This window comes from Chenopodium album, chromosome 4 (assembly GCF_948465745.1).
Source record: "Chenopodium album chromosome 4, dcCheAlbu1.1, whole genome shotgun sequence".
NCBI lineage: Eukaryota > Viridiplantae > Streptophyta > Magnoliopsida > Caryophyllales > Amaranthaceae > Chenopodium > Chenopodium album.
In genome coordinates, this window is record NC_137837.1 from 5,328,144 (window position 1) to 5,350,578 (window position 22,435).

General features: G+C 33.9%; 2 protein-coding genes across 2 annotated transcripts; both read left to right on the top strand.

Annotated features, from left to right (window-relative positions):
- The first annotated feature begins 398 nt into the window (after positions 1–398).
- Positions 399–3,868, top strand: LOC145626440 (B3 domain-containing protein REM16-like). The gene is made up of 3 exons (XM_081678873.1): positions 399–642; positions 2,009–2,626; positions 3,376–3,868. Exons 1-3 carry the CDS (start codon positions 514–516, stop codon positions 3,667–3,669), a joined length of 1,041 nt encoding a protein of 346 aa, XP_081534999.1. The 5' UTR covers positions 399–513; the 3' UTR covers positions 3,670–3,868.
- Positions 3,869–13,273: 9,405 nt separating this feature from the next.
- Positions 13,274–22,284, top strand: LOC145628688 (ultraviolet-B receptor UVR8-like). The gene is made up of 12 exons (XM_081681058.1): positions 13,274–13,830; positions 15,460–15,646; positions 15,769–15,915; positions 16,429–16,510; positions 16,681–16,836; positions 18,067–18,240; positions 19,155–19,226; positions 20,124–20,195; positions 20,297–20,415; positions 21,276–21,361; positions 21,446–21,492; positions 21,916–22,284. The coding sequence occupies exons 1-12, from the start codon at positions 13,695–13,697 to the stop codon at positions 22,012–22,014; spliced, it is 1,377 nt and encodes a 458-aa protein (XP_081537184.1). The 5' UTR covers positions 13,274–13,694; the 3' UTR covers positions 22,015–22,284.
- The last annotated feature ends 151 nt before the right edge of the window (positions 22,285–22,435 follow it).

The window sequence follows — 22,435 nt, forward strand, 5'->3', positions numbered from 1 at the left end:
ATTCAGCTCTAATCAGTTTAGTTTAGTTCAGTTCAATTCAACTCCTAATTTTCCATTTCTCATAAAGACATAAAGTATTCATTTCAGCTTAGTTCAGTTTAGTTCAGCTCCAATCAGTTTAGTTCGTCTCATTTCAGTAAATGTGAACATGCCCTTAGTTGATCATGAGATAAGACTATAAGAGAGCCTAATCATTATATCATACTATTTTTATTTTTTTTTAGGGAAAAATTAAATTAATTAATTATATTCTCTTTATCTCATACAGTAATTGGAAAATTTAAGAATATGTGTGTCTTTAAAATTTTCTAATAAGGGTATAATTGGAAAATTTTATGGAAACACACATTTTGGGATACCGAAATTGAAAATGCGAAAATTAAATAGGGACAGAGGGAGCAAATGGTAATATTTCCAATGTATTTACTAGGGTCTTCCTTTCATCTCTTTACAGTCTACCTTTGCAGAATTGCAGTAAGTATAATTGTGATCAATTCGGTGGTATTTTAATTAATGGGGAAAAATGGGGTTAACAAGAGTGAAAATGGCGGATTCAGATCATTTGAGGAAGAAGTTTACTGGACCAATTTCAAGTCTTTGCGTTTCTTCCAATTTCTTTCCTCCGATTTTCACTCCCAACTTGTAATCTCTCTTTCTGTCTTTATTTATTCGCTTTTTAATTTTTTTAAATTTTATTTTATGTTTTGTTGTTGTTTGTTTCATCTGTTATTTTGCATTTGCATGTTAATTTTGTTTTGTGATTAGTTTTTGGTTTTGGGAGAAAGGGTTTGTGGGTTTGTTTGATTTTTGAAATCAATGTATTCTGTAGTTTAGAATTGGCATAATTTGATCTCTGAATTATGAAAAGAATTTGTCTTGAACATTTGTGTTTTAGGAGTACATGTAGTAATTCCTCTAGTTTTATCAAATAATTAGTTTCTCATATCTACTAGATGAAATCATGGAAAATTGTAATGTATTGTTTTATACAAATATGAAAAATGCATGTATCAATGTATCATGTTGTACTAATGTTTTCCAATTGCCATTCTAATGAATGAGATTCAGATTGCCATTCTAATGACAGTGTTACAAGTCTCTTCTTTTATCGATTCGTTCGAGGGAAGGGAGTGGTTTGGGTTGAAACACTATGAGAGACTTTTAATTGTTAGAAGATTTCAACATGTTTAGGCAACTACAACAAGATAATTGAGCGCACTGGGAATTTTATTGTAGCTATTGTTGGAGCTAAATTGGTTAGATTAGCTCCTTTTTTTTTGACATTCTTGATTTTTCGAAGCATAGGTGTTTAGATAACTTTTGCCAATTCATATTCTTAAAATTTGGAGAGCTTAGAGTTCTTCTTGCTATTTGGATTATTGCGGTATGACTCTTAACATCTTGTTTGAAAAGTGGTCACAAATCACAGTAATGGTAGTTTGTTTGTAAATATGTGAAGAAAATCTTATGTCATTATCCATGATAATGTGAGTACTTCATTTTCTTCGGAAACTTTCATTACCATCCATTACTACTTTGAGAGGTGGAATCGAGTGGTAATGGAAAGTTATGATGAAAAGCCCTTTGAAAAAAGGGTATTGTTATCATCTTTCACAAGTTGTACCTACTGTAACGAAATTTGAGCAGTAATTCCTTGTGGGTTCATAACTTCGTATGACTGTCAAGAATGGCCTTTGTGATAAATTTTCTTGTAATAGACTTCAAATTTTTTTATTTGCTTGAACATTTATTGGTGGCATTTTTTTGTTGCTGCACTGCACTTTTGAGAAGTGTGTACATGTCTCAATGCATTTGTAATCAGAGTTACATGCTTGCTTAACCTGATTGTGTAATTACTGTATATTTTCTCAATTGTTGACAATTAGTCATGTTGCGAGAAGCATGGGATTGAAATGTATAAATCAAAACATTTGTGGTTGAATTTCTGAAATCCGTTTGCTTTCCCTGAAGTGGATTTTGAATGTCATTTGTTCCTATGTATTATCAGATGATACCGAAAGAATTTTCTAAAAACGTGTGGAATGAATTACCACAAATGGTGGTCCTCAAAAGCCCCGGGGGCTCTACATGGGAGGTACAACTTGTGAGGGATGATAACAACACCCTTTTTTTCAAAGATGGATGGAAAGAGTTTGCAAAAGCTCATAACTTCAAAGAAAATGACTTGCTCATGTTCAAGTACACCCGTGATTCCTGCTTTAAGGTTTGGATGTTGAGTGGACGGAACTTGTGTGAGATAGCTGGATCTTATTTTGTCAAGAAATCTGCTCTCGGAAAAAATGATGCAGGTGAAAATTCTAAGTTAAAAAGAAAAAATACAGCGGAGGGTTCTGCCAAGGCTACAGGATATAAGGACAATTCAGAGCTTGAAGATTTGGACACTGAAAGAGCCTCAAGGAGGAAGAATCGTAGGAACTCTACTGGGTGTGGCTTAAGGAATAGTGGTGCTGTAGAAAAGAACCGTAGTACAGATGACACACTAGATAGAGTACCCCCGAGTGAAGCAGATAAAGAGAGAGCACTGCAAATGGCGAACCGAGATTTGACAGTCAAAAGCTTCATTGTTGTCTTGAAAGATTGTAATGTTTCCCAGTACTATCGCTTGGTAAGCTTTCTCTGATAACTCTTTCCCTTTCCTGCCAATTATGTTAATATGAGCAAAAATGGATTATATCTCCATTGTTGTTTAACAATAAGAGATGATGTAAGCCTCATACCACGACCAGTTTACCTGAAATTATTGTCAAAGTATGCCTCAATTAGGGATTACTTTGGTGGAATCCAAAACAAGCGTTGCTTTAGGCAAATCTGCCAAAATATGGGGCTTTAAGGCTAATTTTCTCGACAAATCATCTGTATCACTGTGCTTATTTTGTTATGTATCAGTCTTATAAAAGATTGCCTCTCTCTATTTTAGAAGAACAATGCCTTAATCTCTTGGCAGGAGTGAGTTGTATAATTCCTTTGGTTGAATTAAGGGTAAACTACTCCATGTAATCTGGTACTTTGACGAAATCCATAAGATACCCCCAATATTTTAAACACTCACAAGGTACTCTTTAATTGACTATTTTCTTCCTCATAAATTTACTACTCAGTGTTGATTTTATACTGAAAGTGCCAAAAGTAAAATAGCCTGTCAAAATGCCTACTTGTCAAATACTACTCAGGGGTACATTTGTGAACTAAAATTTGGGATTGGTTTTAGGTTGTGATCATTGCAGTAGTGAAAGTGCGAAACCCAATATGCGATTTTGGATCTTCTTGTTAGTTATGAATTGTGATGTGCTTAGAAACAAATGTAATGGCTCTTGCTGACTAGATTTGTCTACGTAATACTGATTCCGGATGCAGGGTGTTCCTGCTCCATGGTCAAGGAGTTACCTTACTCGGAAGCACCAAGATATGGAGCTCCATGCAAATGGCAAAAAGTGGATTGTGAGGTTTAATGCTGAGCCACGGTATGGAGGCGGGGTTTTTATTTCTGGGTGGTCCACGTTCGCTGTGGATAACTTGTTGCAAGAATCTGATGTCTGCTTGTTTAAACTGGTAAGCCAAAAGGATGAGCCAGTTATCTTTGATGTCTCAATATATCGCGCTGTTCCAGAGGCAGCTCACCTCCCTTCTCATAAAACACCTAAGGTTTAACGCTGACTACCGCTGTTGAAACTCAAGAAAATCAGTCTGAGACTCAGAGTATATTAAGATTTCCTTTATAAGTTTGTGATTATTTTTTTTTAATCCTGTAAATCATTTCGGTGTTGCTTAGACAGTTAGACAGCCTCTTAACCTACTTCCTTGACAATGAAAGGTATTTGCCATATATGCATCACAATTTTGAGCATCATACTGCATTACTACTTCTTTCTGAGGCATTTTGTAATTTATCTCAGAGAAGGCGAAGAAACACCTCATGCAAAGAGAAGGTAAACAGAAGGTTAGAAGTTGGTGTATTGCTGCATCTTACTACCTACAGTAATTACTTGATATTGATAAAACTGGCCCAACCTAGACCCTCAACTGTTTTTGAAATCGGATGACTCGTTTTTTTTTTTTTTTGAAGACAAGTAAGCATGATTTTATTAAATCAATCTCCGCCAAAGTTTGAATACTTTGGGGAAAAGAGTTCGTACACACAACTTCCGAATTGGGATTCGTAGCCCATCGAGCAACTAAGTGGGCTTGGGAATTCCCTCCTCCCTTAACATGCTTACATTGAAAAAAAGAGAACAAAGAGCTCATTCTATAAATATCTTCAAAGAGTAGAAAAATAGGAGCAGCACCCTTCTTTCTCGTCTGGATTGTCCGAGCTACTTGCAGCGCATCACACTCTAGGATCACCTCCTCATACCCCATTCTTCGACCAAGCTCCACACCATATCTAGCAGCCCCTGCTTCAGCCATTTCAGGGATCCACCTAGCCTCAAGATGCTTGACAGCAGTCACTAGAATCTGCCCCCCCAGACCCTCTGATTACAGCACCAAAACTAATGCCGCAACCTTGCTGAACATGGGCATCAACATTTACCTTCACACGACCCCCAGGAGGAGGGCTCCATGAGTTTCTCAAGGCTGGAGTTGCCCCATTACTTAATGGCAGCACCTTTACATTATAAGCGCAGTAGTCATAGTACAATTTCACAAATCCAACCCCCATTCTTACTGCATCAATACCATTAGACCCCTCGAAGATGTGTGTATTCCTACAATGCCTTATTGCCCATAATAAGGACGCAAAGATACTCAGCCTTTCCTTACTCACCTTACCAGCGGATGACTCGTTTTTTTCCTGAACTGAAATTTACTATATACCTGACCCAATGAGACATGACTGTATGAACCAAAGTGCCCAACCAGAACAACTTGTCGTCTGTATCCAAAGTATCCGAACAACCCGTTTGCCACTTCGCCACATCCACATCACAGTATATGCAGCTTTGATCATACGAGACTACGAGTAATGTAGTGTACTAGCTAAAACTCTGACAATGAATGGATTGGGCTTGTAATCAGACTCACAGTATTGTGGGCTTTTGGTCTCTCATATTGTATATTCAGTGCAATGGTGCCCGTTCAATTTACACTGAAATACTAATAAATTTGTATACTGTTAGTTTGTATGATAAATATTATTCCCCTATAAAGCTAAATAACCCCAAATTATCTCAATTTGTTTCGTACTAGGTTTCGAGATGAGATACAAACAAGCTGCGAATTTCATTATAATAGATCAAAATCCGCCAAAGTGATTAGACTCTGAGGGAACGGAGCAAGAGATACAAACTCAAAACAACCCCTAGCATCTCATCTAGTCAACTTGCTACACTATGAATGTTGGATGTTACTTTGCTTGTCGAATTATAGTTTAAATAATTCTTGTTACAATTATTCATGGCTGAATACCAATGCAAGCAGCTTGTTAATATATGCTTCCTTGTGTATATTTATCTGTAGAATAAATGTTGGTTCCTCCCTTCGATTTTCTTTGGCCCACAAATATGCTGCAAAATTACATTATTATGAATTTATGATCCAAAGTTATTGAAGATTCTCATGGTCCATAACAACATTAACAACAAAGGAAGTTAATAGTTAATATATCCAGTATAACCATCTTCAATTTCTTAGCACATTTTGATTGTTTTTTTGGATGGTTGTAACTTTGAAAGTCCCATATAAAGCTACTCTTTTTAATATCGGATACACTCAATCGTATATGAGCTTATAACACTGATCGACTAACCCGTGTAATACTAACCGAGTAATTCCTATAACACTATTTGAATAATTCCTGTATCACCGATGAAGTAATTCATGTAATACTGTTCAAGTGACCCTATAGCACTAACAAAGTAACCCCTATGGTGGTTGACCACACAAGAAATTTTTGAATACCAATAATTGTGTTTTTCTAAACAAAAAAAATTAATACCAAAAAAATGACCAAAAATACATAAACTTTGCATTTTATACAAAAAATATATAAATACTTACATTTAGATCATGTAAGAAATTGTATCAAGTACATACTTGTATACTCGGTCAGGGTCTTTCTCCTTACCTTTAAAAAAAAAACAAATACTTGTGTACTTATTGTACCAAGCTAAGCTTGGTCTAGTGGTAAGATTGTCACCGGAGGTTCAATCCCCACTAAAGACACTTTAAGGGTGGGAAATGTTGCTTTTTAAATTATATTTACAAAATCACCTATATATTTAGAAATTCAAAAACAATTTGCACTATTAAGTCATGATTAAAATTTATTTGAACTGATATATATTGTTGGAGTAGTTGCAAAAATAATTTCATCCCTATTAGTCTATTACCCTATACAAAAAGCATATTCTAATAGTATAGCAATTTATTACAAAATAAAAGCAAGATTTTATTGCAAAATTTACTTTGCAGATCGAAGGAATAAATTTAAAATATTGAATTATTATATCTATCAATAATATACCTTAAATTTTCTTTATAATTTGCGTTAATTAATATCCACGTGAAAACCCTAGCAAAGAATTGATTAATGTAAGTACTACAGAGTAATGGAGTACATATGTTTGGTAGAAAAGGACAAGTCAGCTAGTTTAGTTAGGTGAAATTAATTAATTTTGTGAAATGATTCAACAATATTCATTAATGCCAAATTTAATAAATGGTGAATTGGTGATTAATTTATGTACCCTAATTTAGTAAGCAACTGCGTATATAATGCATGTATTTTTCATTTAATTGCTCTATAATTTTGCATTTAACATTGAGTACTTGAGTACTATTTCTCGTGCATGAAAATGATTTGTGAATGCTAAGAAAATGTACATTATTTCCCCACCTTGTTATTCCCCTCCTATTAGAACAATTCACGTGTTTTGAAGAAAATGTTTAACCTTGTAACTTTGTAGGTAGAAGCAAGACATGGATGACAATAGAAATTAGAATAAGACGGGTATGACAAAATTACTCATGAATACCACGTGGAACGTAATGTGTCGACAATTTCAAATTCATTCACAAGTTAAGACTTATTAATCTTGTATAACATTAGTCAATAAATTGACAATTTAACATAATTAATTTTATTACAATAGTTAGCTTTACGTGTCATATAACATGAACGACGTTTATTTTCATCGATAACAAATCATGAATGTCTTTCTTTGATAAAAAGTTTATCTTTGATTAATGTTCTTGATCAATTTTTTTTTTTTTTTTTGGTGAAACTCATACATATATATAGTTGACTTGATCAATATATATATATATATATATATATATATATATATATATATATATATATATATATATATATATATATATATAGTAGTTGGAACAACCAAGTCATGCAGCTAGGCTGCGATGTGCTCTGGGACTAGCCCCTCGGATGGCCGGTATGGCACTGCACGCACGACTGCTGTTGCCTACGGTGGCCTAAAGGTCGCGGCATGTGATGGATCGGAACAACCCATGCATTGTCCTTGTTATATATAGCATATACACTTTATTTAGTTGATCATACACATAATTAAGTAACTAACACAGCTCTCTAGCTGGTTGAAAAAGAATAGTAGTACAAATTAACAATCTTGAACCATAACGTTAATCTATACGATACAATAAATAATCCAATATAGTGTCAAAATTTTATAAAACGGATTTAAAAGGAAAGTGTTAACAACATAATTTATGAATTGTATGTGACACTACTAAAAAAGACAAAAACTTTTATTAATTTGAGCTGTGATACTAATAATCATCCTACATCAGTACATCCTAGGCTACTAGCTAGCTTTTGACTGATGAAGCTGCAATAATATACTCTTGATTACCGCCATTTAAAGGTTTTAAAGGCAGTCAAGTGAGTCAACGCATAAAAGAAGAAGACTTACTAAATCGAAATTTTATGAGTCTTTTTGAGTGGTTTGATCATTTGTTGGTGTTTTAATTTGCTAATTTTAGCAACTTTAATAAGAGAGTCTCCACTTTTAAGTTGTAAGCAATGGTCCATGTTCATAATTGTCAGTGGACCAAACTGTTAACCAGGCCAAAAGTTATGTCCATGATATGGCCAGATCCTCGTGTTTTATTTTAATATTATATAGTGTTTTATTTTATATTATATAGCGTGTTTTTGACTTTTTAAATAAAGTTCTTTAGGCTTAAAGTGTGGATAGATGTAACATGTTATATGGTTTTTAGATGCCATAAGCAGAATTTCATATATTACATTCACAACACCAATTAAGAATGCATGCATATACTATAAAGAGTTGTATAGTTAACGTTTATAAGTATCGAACACGAAACCTTAAAAATTAAGGTAGAATGACTCGTTTATCATCTTATCATAATATATTCGGCTTGTGATTTTGTTTTACTGTAAGAATTTTGTCATAAAATTTTCCATAATGTCAAAATAGAATTATTTACCAAATTAATAAATGGATAATAATCGAATTATACTTGAAATCAGGGTATATAAATTGTGAATTCAAAAGAGATTAACAAGTTGTAGTGCTCCGTACATATGGAAGAGACAAAGAAACAAATTAAAAACCAACAAACTAGATAGTGGTACCCGTCAAAAAACTAGATAGTGGTAAATAGCTAAACCGTACTGTAGTTTAGTTGAACCTTCAAAGCTTGAAATTTATTAAGAATGCAATGAATGAATGCACAATATGCCAATATGTACTGTTACTGTCTCTCATTTTGGAAACAGGTCAATATTGTTTACACTTGTTGTCTCTAAAAGATTGTTACTCCATATTTTACTCGGTGAATTTTCTACACTAATTTTTTGAATCTATTTATGTGCGTATTAATAATTGGTTTGTTTATTGAAAAAGGGAGGTTATTGGTTGGAATTTTGAGACAATCTTTTAGAGGCGAAGCACGTAGCTGAATTATACATTAATGCATGTGTATGGACATGAAAAACTACGCAAAATAGTCAAATAGATCAAATAAAAAAGACCAGAGTGAGTACAACTCCATCGATTATTATTAAGAGCGGGTCTGGGCCGCACCCACAAATCAAGAGAGAGAGTCCACTTCACAAGTCCGTGGATCGGAGGTTCCATCCCAAAATCACATGGCAATAGGAGGAGTAGCCCCTTAGCCTTATAAAGTGCTTAATTCGTTCTTCTTCAACTAATGTGGGACACTTACATGTAGTGATACACTGACACTTGAGAGGTTTTATTCTTCAACAATTATTGATTAATTTCTCATGCATACTTTAACATGTATGGTACATTTGAAACCTTTATTGCAACATTGCTCTACATGCATTATTGATGCATGATGCATCTATCACATACTCCGTATGAAATAACACAATTAATATTCCTGCTTAGCTTACTGATGAAGCTGCAAGTCTACTTAACTTCACACACAAAAAACACCAAAAGAAGAAAAAAAAGAACGATCGAAAAAGAGGGCAGTGACTTGTACGTACTACTGTAGTTCGCAATTATATGCATGAGTGACTGAAAAAGGTTAGGTTGTTTTTTCTATACCAATTTTCAACGTGAAATGCAATATCATAAGATAATTTTACAAAGTCCTTGACTTTTATGCAATGGCCCATGTGAAGGTCGATCGAAGGACCTAGCTAGATAACTCGGACAAATCATATTACAAATCTAATATCACATAACTAATATATAAAGCTAAACTTTAAGCCAGGTCACGAGACAACGACACTTGGCATTCTAACTTTTCGCCAAGTGTCGCGTCACGTTGGATAGATTTAAATACACTTCATAAGAAGTTAGTTTAGAATTTTATTTTGAATCAAATTTGGATAGAATTTTAGAATAAAATTGTTAATTTAGAATTTTATTTTCAATAAAATAAAATTTGAGTGTCGCACCACGTTGGATAGATTTAAATAGAATTCAGAAGATAAAAAAATAGTTTAGAATTCTATTTGGATAGAATTTTAGGATAAAATTGTTAGTTAAAAGTTTTATTTTCGATAAAATACCAATTTTTTAGATGTACAAATTGAATTATATTTTATTCAAAAAAAATTATTAGATTATAATTCTAAAAAATTATCATATAAATTTACTTTTTTATATCATAATATTTTTTGGAGCGAAGGAAGTACTTCAAGAGTAAACACATACATTTATAATATATACTAACCGGTTAAAATAATATAGTTCACAATCTAAGCTAATAGAATTTTATAACTATGTAGACATGTCAATTAGGGTCGGGTCATGAGTAATTTCGGATTGAGTCACTTCAGGTTACGAGTCAAAACTGTTCAACCCTTGCCTAAAGTTTTGGGTTCGAATCAACCCAACGGGATTTGAACATTTATTTAATTTAATTTATTTTTTGCTATTTTTTTTTTATGTATTAAATCGAACATTTTCACTAATATTATTAGGCATTACTTTGATATATATAGAATAAAAATTTATCTTAAAATTTAATAAACAACCCGGGCATCACACGGGGCACGATACTAGTATATATACAAAGTGGAGTTTTTTCCCATGATTTTAGAGAGCCACGTAGGATTTAATTTTCTTAGTGCGCCATGTAGGATTATAAATTTGAGTTGTAGCCAATTAAATAAGAGATTATTAATTTCTTTTACAATTAAATAATTCAATTGACACGTAAGCAAAATTGACTAATGAGATTTTAAAGTTAAAATTAATTAAAGGGTAATGTTATATGTAGCCCTTAGGGCTATATATATAAGCATTAAATATACTCTTGGAAATTGTATAAAATTAGGAATTCATGACAAAAACACGCGTAAATCAGTGTTATTAGTGTTTATATTTTGATGATTTCTTAACTTTTTACGATTTTCAAGTGTAAATTTAATGCTTATATGTAGCCCTAAGGGCTATGTATAACATTTTCCTTAATTAAATACAAAATATTATCTTTTGAGATTAGAAATTTTATCTAATATTTTAAAACTAATATAATAACAATTTTAATCGCATAAATATGAAAAATATTTTTTAAAAAAATACTAACAAACCGTGCATCGCACGGGCTTCTTCTAGTCATTATTATTATTATTATGAATTATCATATATATAGCTTATCCTACCTCTTGTTTAATTGTGGTGATAGATGAATCAATATCTTAATTAATTGTTTAGTGTAATTTGTACGGAGAAAAGGGTAACGAAGGGCGATAATGGAAATGAATTTTGTAAAGAAAGTTATATGTCTTTGCCCGTATCGGTCATAGTTAGTTGTTAAATTGTGATGTGGATTGTAGGTACGTACAATCAATTATATTAATGTAGGTTAACTTAACGATCCGAAAGGAAGACAAGATTGTAGACTTGGTTTCCACTTAGGCCCTGTTCTCTTCACCTTAAAAAAATAATATTAAGTAAAAATAATTTTAGTTCAGTAAAATTAATTTCAATTCAGTAAAAATAATTTCAGTTCAGTAAAATTCAGTTTTCTTAAAGAAGAATTATAATAGAAAATCAGTAAAAATAATTTAAGTTCAGTAAAAATAATTTCAGTTCAGTAAAATTAAGTTCAGTTCAGTAAAAATAAGTTCAGTTCAGTAAAAATAATTTCAGTTCAGCAAAATTAAGGTGAATTAAACAGGGCCTTAACAATTTGACAAGGATTATTGAGCAAGTTTTATTTCTAAATTAGTTTAAACCCGTAAAAAAAACATAAAAATAAATGGTTGGAGTATAACACTCAGACCGTGAAAATAAGGCATCGACATGGCTTTCAATTACTTGTTGTACTCCGTGTCCAACAATTGTACTCCCCGTTCTTAATTTTTTTGCCCCATTGTTAAATGGTTGGGTCAAAATAAAATAACTTTAATCATAAATTATCGTTAATTGATAATATAGTATGAACACAGAGAGTACTTACTTACCTTGGTGATGTTGCCATGCTGGGCATGCAAACCCTAGTTAACAATGTTAAATTCGTTCTCAACATGATCATTGTCACATAAACCTTTTTCCTGTTGAGATTTGACTTTTAAACAACCATGTACACATTATACTCTATGCTTACCAGCTGGCTGCCTGAATTAGTGTAAATGTTTCAGTTTCTAATAATTGTCTTTTACGAGTATTATTGCGTACAGAAATTTAATTTTCTCAATACTCCATACTTTGTATATTTTATTGTTTTTTTTAATTAACATCGTTTGACTTTTATACAATATGTTTTGACTCGCTTTTGTGATTTATAAATACAGTAAAACATATTTATGTAGGATCTGTTTGAATCGTTTTAATGTATATTTTATTAATGTCCACTTTTTATAATTTTACAAGGTTGATAATTAGAGATATTAATCGTTAAAAATACGGTTGACAAGCGTGATCATAGAAAAATGTCAATTAAAAAAAAAAGATGAAGTATTCGTTAGTAATACAACAATTTTCACAAACGGTTTGGAAAACCAAACCATTCACAATTGTTCATGGAGCTATTCATCTTTTCCTCAAAATTTTAACATTATTTTATTTAAATAGTAACACAAATAATTTTAATTGTTCATTGTTAAGGATGCTCTAATATTGCATGTTTCTGTACCCGTATCCATAGTCACCATTACGAAACCTTTTGTTGTTTATTTAATAAAATGAGAAAAAAATATCTTTTGGTGCATCGTATGAGTTTTTATAAACTAATCTGATTTGATCTGGTTTAATAATTTGACTAAACTTTGACCACATTTTAATACTAATCTATAAAGAAAAACATCATCAAAATGGATCTTGTTATATTCGTCTCATTATGAACTTTTCTAATTTTTTATAATATGCAATTAACGATATTTAGCAATAAGTACATGGTAATTAAAAGTTCAATTCTGGTCTGATCTAAATGTTTTTGGTATGGTCTGATCTGATCTGATTTAAATTTATTAAGTAATAAGTATCTACTCCGTAAAACAAATTGAAAAGAACATATCCGAAGCTTAGTTATACATTATGTAGCTAGCTCGTTTGTGGAGCACAATTGCTCTATAACTATTCCACATTGTTTAGTTAAATCACATAAATGCAACAAAATTGAATCGAAATGAATCCCATTACGAAGTAATAATAGCTAATGGAGTAATGGGTAGATAGACTATAACCCAATCGAGTTGAAAGCTTCAGAATCAGTAGTAAACTGACAACACATTAGTTCCTGTACTAGTAGTGAATTACTACATGTGAGAAAAATCAAACAGTGAAATAGTAAACTATAAAATCAGACCCTTAATTTCACAGCAAATGAGTGGTGCACAATGTTAATGGCCACCACCATACCCACACCCATTCGCCGTAACTTTCTCTTTCTTTGTGCAATGAATGCAACAATCTCAATTCAATTTCACCTGCATTTGTCGCTTCCATTTCCGTCTTTAAAAGTTCTTCCTGTTAAACGGTAATTGTCTCGCAAAAAAAATCAAAACGGGAAGAACGGACCAACAGTAGAACTCCACAAACCAGCCACATGCTGTATCTCTTTCACTATAAATACCCATTTAACTGATCTTACTTTTCCCTTCTTCTGTCTTTGTCACTTACTATCTTTCCACTTCACACTCTATAGTTGCCAGAATTTTGAAGATTTTTCTGGGTTTGTTTTTGTTTGTTTCATGTGTTTTTGGGGTTTAATTCTGGGGTTTTGGATTGTTTGAACTTGATCAAGAAATGGGTACAATTGAGAAAGATCAAACTGCGGTGGTTTCTGCGGCGGCGAAAGAGGACAGAAGTGGGTTTACCCCTCAAACACTCCGTCAAATTCTGCTTGTTTCTGCTGGTGCTAGTCACTCTGTTGCTCTTCTTTGTAAGACCCTTCCCTCCAATTTTGGGGTTTACTCCCTTTTTATTTGGGTAGTTTTGCATTTTTTATAATCTGATTCTTTATTTTATGTTTATTGTGGTGTTGCTATTTTTGCTGAATTTTTTCTGGGGTTGTTTGATTATTGTTTAGTTTAAATTTTTGTAAGAAGAATTGTGTTAATAGATAGAAAAAAATGGTTGATTGCTTTATATGTGGAATAATCTTTGCTGAAATATACTCGAATACTGTATAATTGTATCTAGTTTAGGTCAATTTCTTCTAAATTGGTAATTATTTGGTTCATGACTTCAAGTAGATGGCAACTTGCTGAATTGTTAGTAGGACTTGGTAAAAAAATAGTGAATAGCCATAACCAGATTTGTATTGGTCCATTGTACATCACCGACAGGTGTACAAGTGTTTGATCCCGGATACTTTTAATAGCTATGTATGAACCTTGGACGGTTGAAGTGGAATTTGTGTTGGATAGGTGGTGTTTGGTAAGGGGTGGTGGAATTTATGGTGGTTAGGTGGTTCTTGGTGGGGGGTGTGTGGTGGTGCCTGTGACGGTGTTCGGTTCATGGGGTGTCCTTAGGGTTGGAGGGATTCATTTTCATAGGTTGGGGTATCTTGTGATTTAGAAGGAAACCTTGATTCAAGTTTCAGGTATGATTAATTAGATTCCTAATACATTGTTGTCATTTTGATAATTGACACTGGATTTTTCCTTCTTCCGGGTTTTATGAAGATACTTGGGATGTTTTTCGATAATGTGGATGGTAGACTTCTCAGGCTAGTCTGAGGTTGTGTTTGGGTTGTTAACTTATCTATTTCAAGGTCTGATCATCTTTAGTGCCGATTATTCCGGTTTAGGTAACCTAATTATATTTCTACCTAAAGTTGTTATCCATCCCTGCCACATTTAGGATCACCAACAGTTTTAAATGCTTGTTGGTTTGATCTTGATAATACATCTCAACTAACTAGAATTATTAGTTAATAATTAAAGTCTGTATATGTTCTCATATTATCAGTTTTTCTAGACTGGATCAATTTCTTATGTAGAGCTCATATGATGCTGTTTTTTCATTGCCAACCTTATTTAAACCGGAGGTTAGGCTTTACAATTGTGCTCAAAGCCTTAAAATTTGGACTCAGTTTCACTTGGCACACTCTTTGACACATTTGATTACCTATGTTTGAGCTTTCCTCATTTCTTACTGGTTGAGAGATTGTAATAAAATTATAGAAGTTAGAAAGGGGAAAGTAGTCACCTTTGTGGCTTTGCCTTGAAAGTAGGGTTTGGTTTTGTACAAAAACATGCATCTTATGTTACCTTCATATGAAATAATGTATAACTCAACTAGTGAGGAATGACCATCAAAGAATTGTAAAATTAATGATTTGAATTTTTCAAAAGTAAATCATACTTGTATTCTTATAAACTCATGTTTTGTTTGCTTCTAAACTTTTGGTTCACTGTATTAGTTCAGCACAGTTTTGGTGCTTGGCATTTAGCATTACCCTCATTCAGTCAAAGCAAGTCCCCAAAGGACAAAAAAATAGAAAGAAAAAAGATTTTTTTTTTTTATCTATTGACTTGTGGCGTATGTTGGTTTGTACTACATTCAGCTGGAAATGTGGTTTGCTCTTGGGGAAGAGGCGAGGATGGACAATTAGGCCATGGAGATGCTGAAGATCGATTTTCACCAGTGCAATTAAGCGCATTGGATGGGCATGATGTTAATTCCATTACTTGCGGAGCTGACCATACCCTTGCATATTCTGAGCCACGTGTGCAAGTCTACAGTTGGGGATGGTATGTTCTCCCACTGGTCATGCCATTCCAATATTGTTTTTGATGCCATTTTAAGGTTCTAGGTTCTATTGCAATTTCAAGTATTGCTGGAAGAATAGAATTAAATTGATGCATATTTTCAGGGGTGATTTTGGAAGATTAGGTCATGGAAATTCTACCGACCTGTTCATTCCTCATCCAATCAAGACATTAGATGGTGTAAAGATCAAGCAAATTGCTTGTGGAGACAGTCACTGTTTGGCAGTCACTATGGATGGGGTGGTAGCAAGGTTAGTTGTGTATATCTTTTTGCTCATCCTTTCATAATGAATTAAAATTTGATTCGAACGTGCACACCCATAATAATAATTCATTGAGTTAGCAAGGTGCTAGAAAAACTTGAACTAAACTATTGCTATTTCCCATTTATGATACATAATTTGTTACAATCAGAGTGGTGTTGTCAAGTTGCTTATTTTCTGCTGATCTGTCAAACTAAGGACTACTGCAGCTCTCTCACACACATACCCGCACTCAGAGATGTGAGCTGCTGTGTCATTTGCATTTAGTAAATTTTTATTCAATACATGTGTGATGATTCCCATGCTACAATATCTTATAAACATAGTGGATCCCCTAGGCGTCCTAATCTTTTTCTTTTTTGAATATATAGAAATTTGTGCGAGTTTGAGCATTTAGTATCTAATGAGTTTAAGGATATTTTGTATCAATGAGCAAATCTGTTAATGAAAGATATGTGATTGACTAATGTATCACCTGCTTGTGTCTTTTATTAATTGAAGTTGGGGAAGGAACCAAAATGGCCAGCTTGGTATTGGAACTGCTGAGGATTCTCTTATCCCACAAAAGATTCAAGCTTTCCAGGTATAAATAATCTTTCCAATGAACTGCGCTTTCATATATTGAACTTCTGTTTTATTTATTAGAAGGGCATGCTGTGATACATTTTAGATAAATTGAGTTCTGACTTGAAAAATTGTAGATTCATTATTATTTTGTTGTTTCTGAATTTTTTAGCTTTTATTTATTTCCAGGGAATACCTGTGAAAATGGTAGCTGCTGGTGCTGAGCATAGTGCTGCTGTCACGGAGTCTGGTGAGGTGTATGGCTGGGGATGGGGCCGATACGGAAATTTGGGGTTAGGTGACAGAAAGGATCGCTTAGTTCCCGAGAGATCTTCGTCAATTGATGTATGCTAAAAACTTTGTGACCTTTACTTTTGTCTTGCAATGACTTGCAAGCTCTACATATTTGAATGAACTAATGAGTGCTCCTTTTTTCCTTTGTCCAAAAGTCTTATGTTAACTCTATCTTGAATTTGCTGTCTGGTGATTAAAATTCTTCTTGAATTTACTTGCTAACAACTGGATGAACACTATCTTTAGAATTTTTTTTCAGAATCTAATATTAGGAAGGTTTTAATAGCTGTCCGATGATGCAAATCACTTTAAACTTGAGAGAGTAGAGACATGCAATTTTGTCATTATGAGTTATGACCATAATATCAGGGTCAAACAAAAACAGTGAACGATTCATTATAACTATCTTACTGATGGCAAGGTCATAAGTTTATTTTTCATACCTGATTGTTAAACAATGGTTTATACATTACAATTTAATGAATCAATGACCAAAGAAGGGTTAGAAGTTTAAAATTTTGCCTACCAGAATATGGGTGGGGCTAACTCTGTTTGCCATTAGTTGTTGCCTCCAGCCAGTTGCCACCTTGTTGGCTTAAATATATCTCCGGTCCTAGGGTTTTTTTTTTTTTTTTCTTTAACTACATGACCAAACTTGAACCAATAATATAGGCCTGTCAATAATCTTTTACGTTTCTCTAGATCTGTTAAAAGATTGTGCTTGCGGCTGGTAGCCCTCGCCTTTTCTGTCTGCGTCTCTCCTATTTTGTGGATAGTAGAACTTCCTGGGAAGTTCTAATTCCAAGTTTTATTTCCAACCAAACAACACCATCTTCTTCTACTTCCTAGGAAATAGGAACTGCCAATTCCCGTGTTTTCTTTTGTCAACCAAACAAGCACTAAGTGTGTTGCAGAAAAGAATGGGAGGGTGGGAGTCTCTGATTGGCCTTTATCTTTATCCTTTGGTATTCAGTTTCAGCTTTTTAACTTTGGAAATTTTCTTGCATATATTAATAGGGCACTTGTCTGTTTAAGACATGAGGTCTAAGTTATTCAAACTTCGGATGATGGTTTTTATTTCTCATTTGAATGAACATGAAATTTTAACGTTAACTTTATTTGATACGGAATAGAGATACTATGTTGCTTACTTGCTCTTATGCAGTTGATGGGATAACCTTGTGTTTTTATGCGATGCTGGCGTTTTGAAATTTTTTGTCACATTAAATATTTTCTCTTGTCATTACCATCTTTGACACCCTAAATCATTTAACGTTGCAGGGTATAAAAATGATTCAAGTTGCTTGCGGATGGAGGCATACAATAACTGTTACATCTTCTGGCAGTATATATACTTACGGATGGAGTAAATATGGTCAGCTGGGGCATGGAGATTTCGAAGATCACTTAACTCCGTATAAGTTGGAAGCTCTAAGTGGTCAAATGATTTCTCAGGTTACGTATTGTTTTACTGCTTTACATTATTTTCATTACTAGCTTTAGTATTTTTTTGTGTTTATAGGGGGTGGGCCTGGGTTGGGTGTTTTGGAGCGGAGGCTGACTGGTTGAGTGTTAGCTATGTGAAAAATTGCTTAAAGAGTTGATGCATAACACTGGGCATCATTCCTTGCAGCTATTCTAGTCTGTTCTCATCCTCTTCCACCCCCCCCCCCCCCCCCCCCTTCTGATATTGTTCTGGTATAGTTGTATAAGGTGTTTATTTTTTATTAAGTATCTGACTAGTAGACTTGTAGATCAATCATGCATAGATTCATTGATCTACACTATCTCCGCTTTACCTGTAAACTTGTGCCACAAAAGCACTTGAAACATACGTTTAACCATGAGATGAGAAGTAAAGATGAAATAGAATTGAGTGGTTGGGAAGCTGTCGCAACTTGTTTTGCAGAGTAGATGGTAAACACTTTTCTTTTCATTTGGCAAGAGGCTTGTTGATTACCTGTTACTCAATAACCATAAGATTCTAGTCATCCATGTGTTATCATCTTGCTTTGTAATGAGATTGCATCTCTGCCTTTCTGGCTATTTCAAAGAGAGTTTATTAACTTATATTATTCAAGATACTTGTTCTTTATTCATGTCATATGTTTACATCTAGTGGTGCCTTGATTGAAGTATTGGGAAGGACCCAGAGTAAAGTCTAGCTATTTGTATGTTGAAAATGTGGCAACTTGCATCAGACATTATGAGCTATGCCTCTCTACTGATGCATTTTAGATCTAACTCCGTCTTTGCCTACAGTATGCATTGTGTGATATATAGTGTGTTTTTTTTTTTTTTTTTTTTTTTTTTTTTTTTTTTTTTTAAAAGTCAACTTATGCATCTTTTGGGTTTTCTTGATTATTCAGATCTCAGGTGGTTGGAGACATACCATGGCAGTGACTTCTGAAGGAAAGCTTTATGGATGGGGATGGAATAAGGTTTGTAATCCCTTGTTGCATTAGTGTCCTTTCGCTGTAGATCTTTGTGCGATGGTTTATGTGTAAATCTGAATTTAGGAGCTCATTGACTGCTATTGACATTATTCTGCCCGAGCTTTAAAATAGATTATCTTTATCATTTGAATATGTCTGAACTTGAAATGTCTGTGTTAGAACTTTATTATTGAGAATTGATTAATATAATATATATAATGTTGCCTTCATGTGTAATTTGGCATTGTAAAGAGGTCAACTGGTTTGTTGTATGTCATTTCTGTTGCAACAGTATTTATTGCAAACACAGACCATATTTCTTTTGCTTCTGAACTGGTCAACAAATTAGTGCCTGAAATTCATTTTTGACTTTTATTTATTCTAAGCCCTTTATTTATATTTAGAGCCATTGGAGGAGTCTTTGAGGGAGGGGAGACTTGGCCATTAGTTTGATTCTGACTAAAGTAAGTAATAAGTTTCTGTTATATGTTGAAGAAAACAAGCTCTAAGTAGATTAAAAATTGACCCACTAAGATACCAATCTCTTTCATGTAAATTACCGACTAAGAGAGAGTGAGGGATAGCTCATGTGGTAAGAGCTTCCCTCCCGGTTCCAAGAGATCCTGGGATCGATTCTTGCCCCCCGTCCTTGTAGCTCTCTAAACACCTAAAAAAAAGAAAGAAAAAAAAAAGATACCCACTAAGAAATAAGCTTAGTCATGTTAATTGCCTGATATAAGTGTACTTAATTGACAAAGTTTTTTACACACGTCTTTTACAATTTTCTGATTTTTTTAATATTATTTTTTTAGTTGTCCAATGTGTTGATTCTATTGGTATTTGAAGGATTATTGTAGTCTCATCTACTTAATCAGAACTGAATCTTAGCTTTGTATGGTGCAGTTTGGACAGGTGGGTGTGGGTGACAATGTTGACCGCTGCTCTCCTGTGCAAGTTTTGTTTCCCCATGACCAGGCAAATCCTTATCCTTGTTGCTTCATTTGCTATTAGTTAAACTCATTTTAGGCTCTCAGGAACACTCTGATTATTAACTTTGTTTTTCGAAATGATTACAGAAAGTAATGCAAATTTGCTGTGGATGGAGGCACACATTGACTGTTACAGAGAGGAACAATGTGTTTTCTTGGGGAAGAGGTACTAATGGTCAGCTAGGGCATGGGGACTCTGCAGATAGGTAATATAATTTTCTGTTTTTCTTTTCTGTAAACAAGTTGGGATATGATTAAAAATCCCTTCCATTACTTTTTTGGGCCTTTGCTGTTGTATATATTGCACACGTGGCCTGCCCTTACCACTCTCAAGGTTGGGCCTGTTAGGGTATTGTACTATTGTTTCACACCCCTATTAGAAGATTATGATGCAAGTTCATTGAGTAGTGTGGATATGATGTGCTGTTGATAAACCATACAATATGGGTAGTTATTTGGGTAGAAAGGACGTCTTGTTAAACATGATTTGAGCTACTGGCAGTAGTAAATTAATATATATCTGAATCTGGTGAGAGGATCTTGGATGATTAAATGAAATAGCATCATTGGTAGTTCTTCAGCCAGTGCATGTATGCGAGTAGTGAGTTCTGACTTCTGTCCTTTCTTCTTAACTTTAACTCCTTATTATCATCACTACTCTGTGGTTTATGCTTTGAAGCTGTATGCAGTTTTCTTGCAATGATCTTTCTGCCTGATAGTGTTTTAGTTTTATGTTGTATACATGTCAATAAGTGGTTTATGTGGTATTGTATCAGTTCTTAATTTCTGAAACGCAAAGTTACTAATGTATCTGCACTTCTTACTTCTGCCCTTCAGCAGAAGGTTGCATTGACAATGTAGACTGACATGTATCAAAAGTTAACTTATTACACTAAATTGTTTTTTGTTTTGAAATGGAGTTAGTAATTTCTGAAGTTCTCAGAGTGCTACTCACTTCATTGGATATGATCTTCTGCATGGGAAGAAAACCTGACAATCTGCAATCTAAAGACTAAATTCAAAAGAAAAACTGTAATGTCATTGATTTATATCCTACAAATTGCAGAAATTCTCCAACGATGATAGAGGCCTTGAGCATGGAAGGGTCTGGTGGTCAAAGGATCGAGGCATCAAATGCAGATCCATCAGCAGGTTTTTTTCTTTCCAAGTTATCTTTTGTAATCATTCGTACTATGTGAGGTACTTGAAATTAACTCATCTACTCTGTACTAACAGGGAGAATTTTGGTTCCACCATCCGGAAGATATGCTGTCGTCCCTGATGTAAGAATTTCTTTTGTATTTTCAATGAGGTTCCCTATTTTCTCTTGGAGATACACAGGGTGACAGGGATTTGGATCTTACTATAGTGAGAACTCTAACATCACGCTATACTGTTAGATGGCTTCCTCAAGTACAGTATAAGTTTATCTGTAAATGTGGAAGCCTTCTAATACAAATTTGTTAGTTTGAGAGATTCACTATCGCAAAGTATCCACTAGAGTTGATCACGGGCCAGATCGATGCCTGATTTATAGGTTTGCGTAAAAAAATTGTTTGTTAGACTAAGGTTGACGTTTTGGACCACACCCATAAAGTTGCCTGGACCATCAGAGCCAGCCCATTGATCAGCTTTAGTGTCTGTGTCCCTTATCCATGTAATAGATTTGCACTAAGGTATTAAAACAAATTTCATGCTGTCTGCAGGAGCAAGCTTCAACTGCAGGCTCAAGAGATAATGGTGGTGACGCAAGTGTACCAGAAAATGACGTAAAGCGGATACGAGTTGGCCCTGGACCTGCTTAATAGCATGAGAATATGAGATATAGGAAGATTTGCAGGAACAAAGTTTCTTCTAAGCTTCATGGGACTGAGCTGCGTGTATTTTGTATATATACGTCTGTTATTCAAGATAAACTTCATTGGATGTATCTGATCGACCACTCTTGATCAACGCTCCATTGTTTTGGTCTCTATCAATGCTTATCCCCCTGTTTCTTTTGCGGCTAATGTTTGGCTGTACAACAGTACACTTGAGAATTTGGGAAGATTTTGCAAAGTTGCAGTTGAGTCTTATTTGCACTTTGTTTAAATTTTTGATAATGATGCTTGATCACATTGGCACAGTCCACACCCCAAGCCTTCTAAAATGCATTGGTTAGAATAGACAAGGTTTTTTTTTTTTTTTTTTTTTTTTTTTTTTTTTTCAGGTAAGAAAAATTCCCTT

Coding starts and splice junctions, on each gene's coding strand:
- LOC145626440 (XM_081678873.1), top strand. CDS start 514: ATGGGGAAAAATGGGGTTAACAAGAGTGAAAATGGCGGATTCAGATCA. Junction 643..2,008: donor CCGATTTTCACTCCCAACTT/GTAATCTCTCTT, acceptor ATGTATTATCAG/ATGATACCGAAAGAATTTTC. Junction 2,627..3,375: donor TTTCCCAGTACTATCGCTTG/GTAAGCTTTCTC, acceptor TTCCGGATGCAG/GGTGTTCCTGCTCCATGGTC.
- LOC145628688 (XM_081681058.1), top strand. CDS start 13,695: ATGGGTACAATTGAGAAAGATCAAACTGCGGTGGTTTCTGCGGCGGCG. Junction 13,831..15,459: donor TCACTCTGTTGCTCTTCTTT/GTAAGACCCTTC, acceptor TACTACATTCAG/CTGGAAATGTGGTTTGCTCT. Junction 16,511..16,680: donor AAAAGATTCAAGCTTTCCAG/GTATAAATAATC, acceptor ATTTATTTCCAG/GGAATACCTGTGAAAATGGT.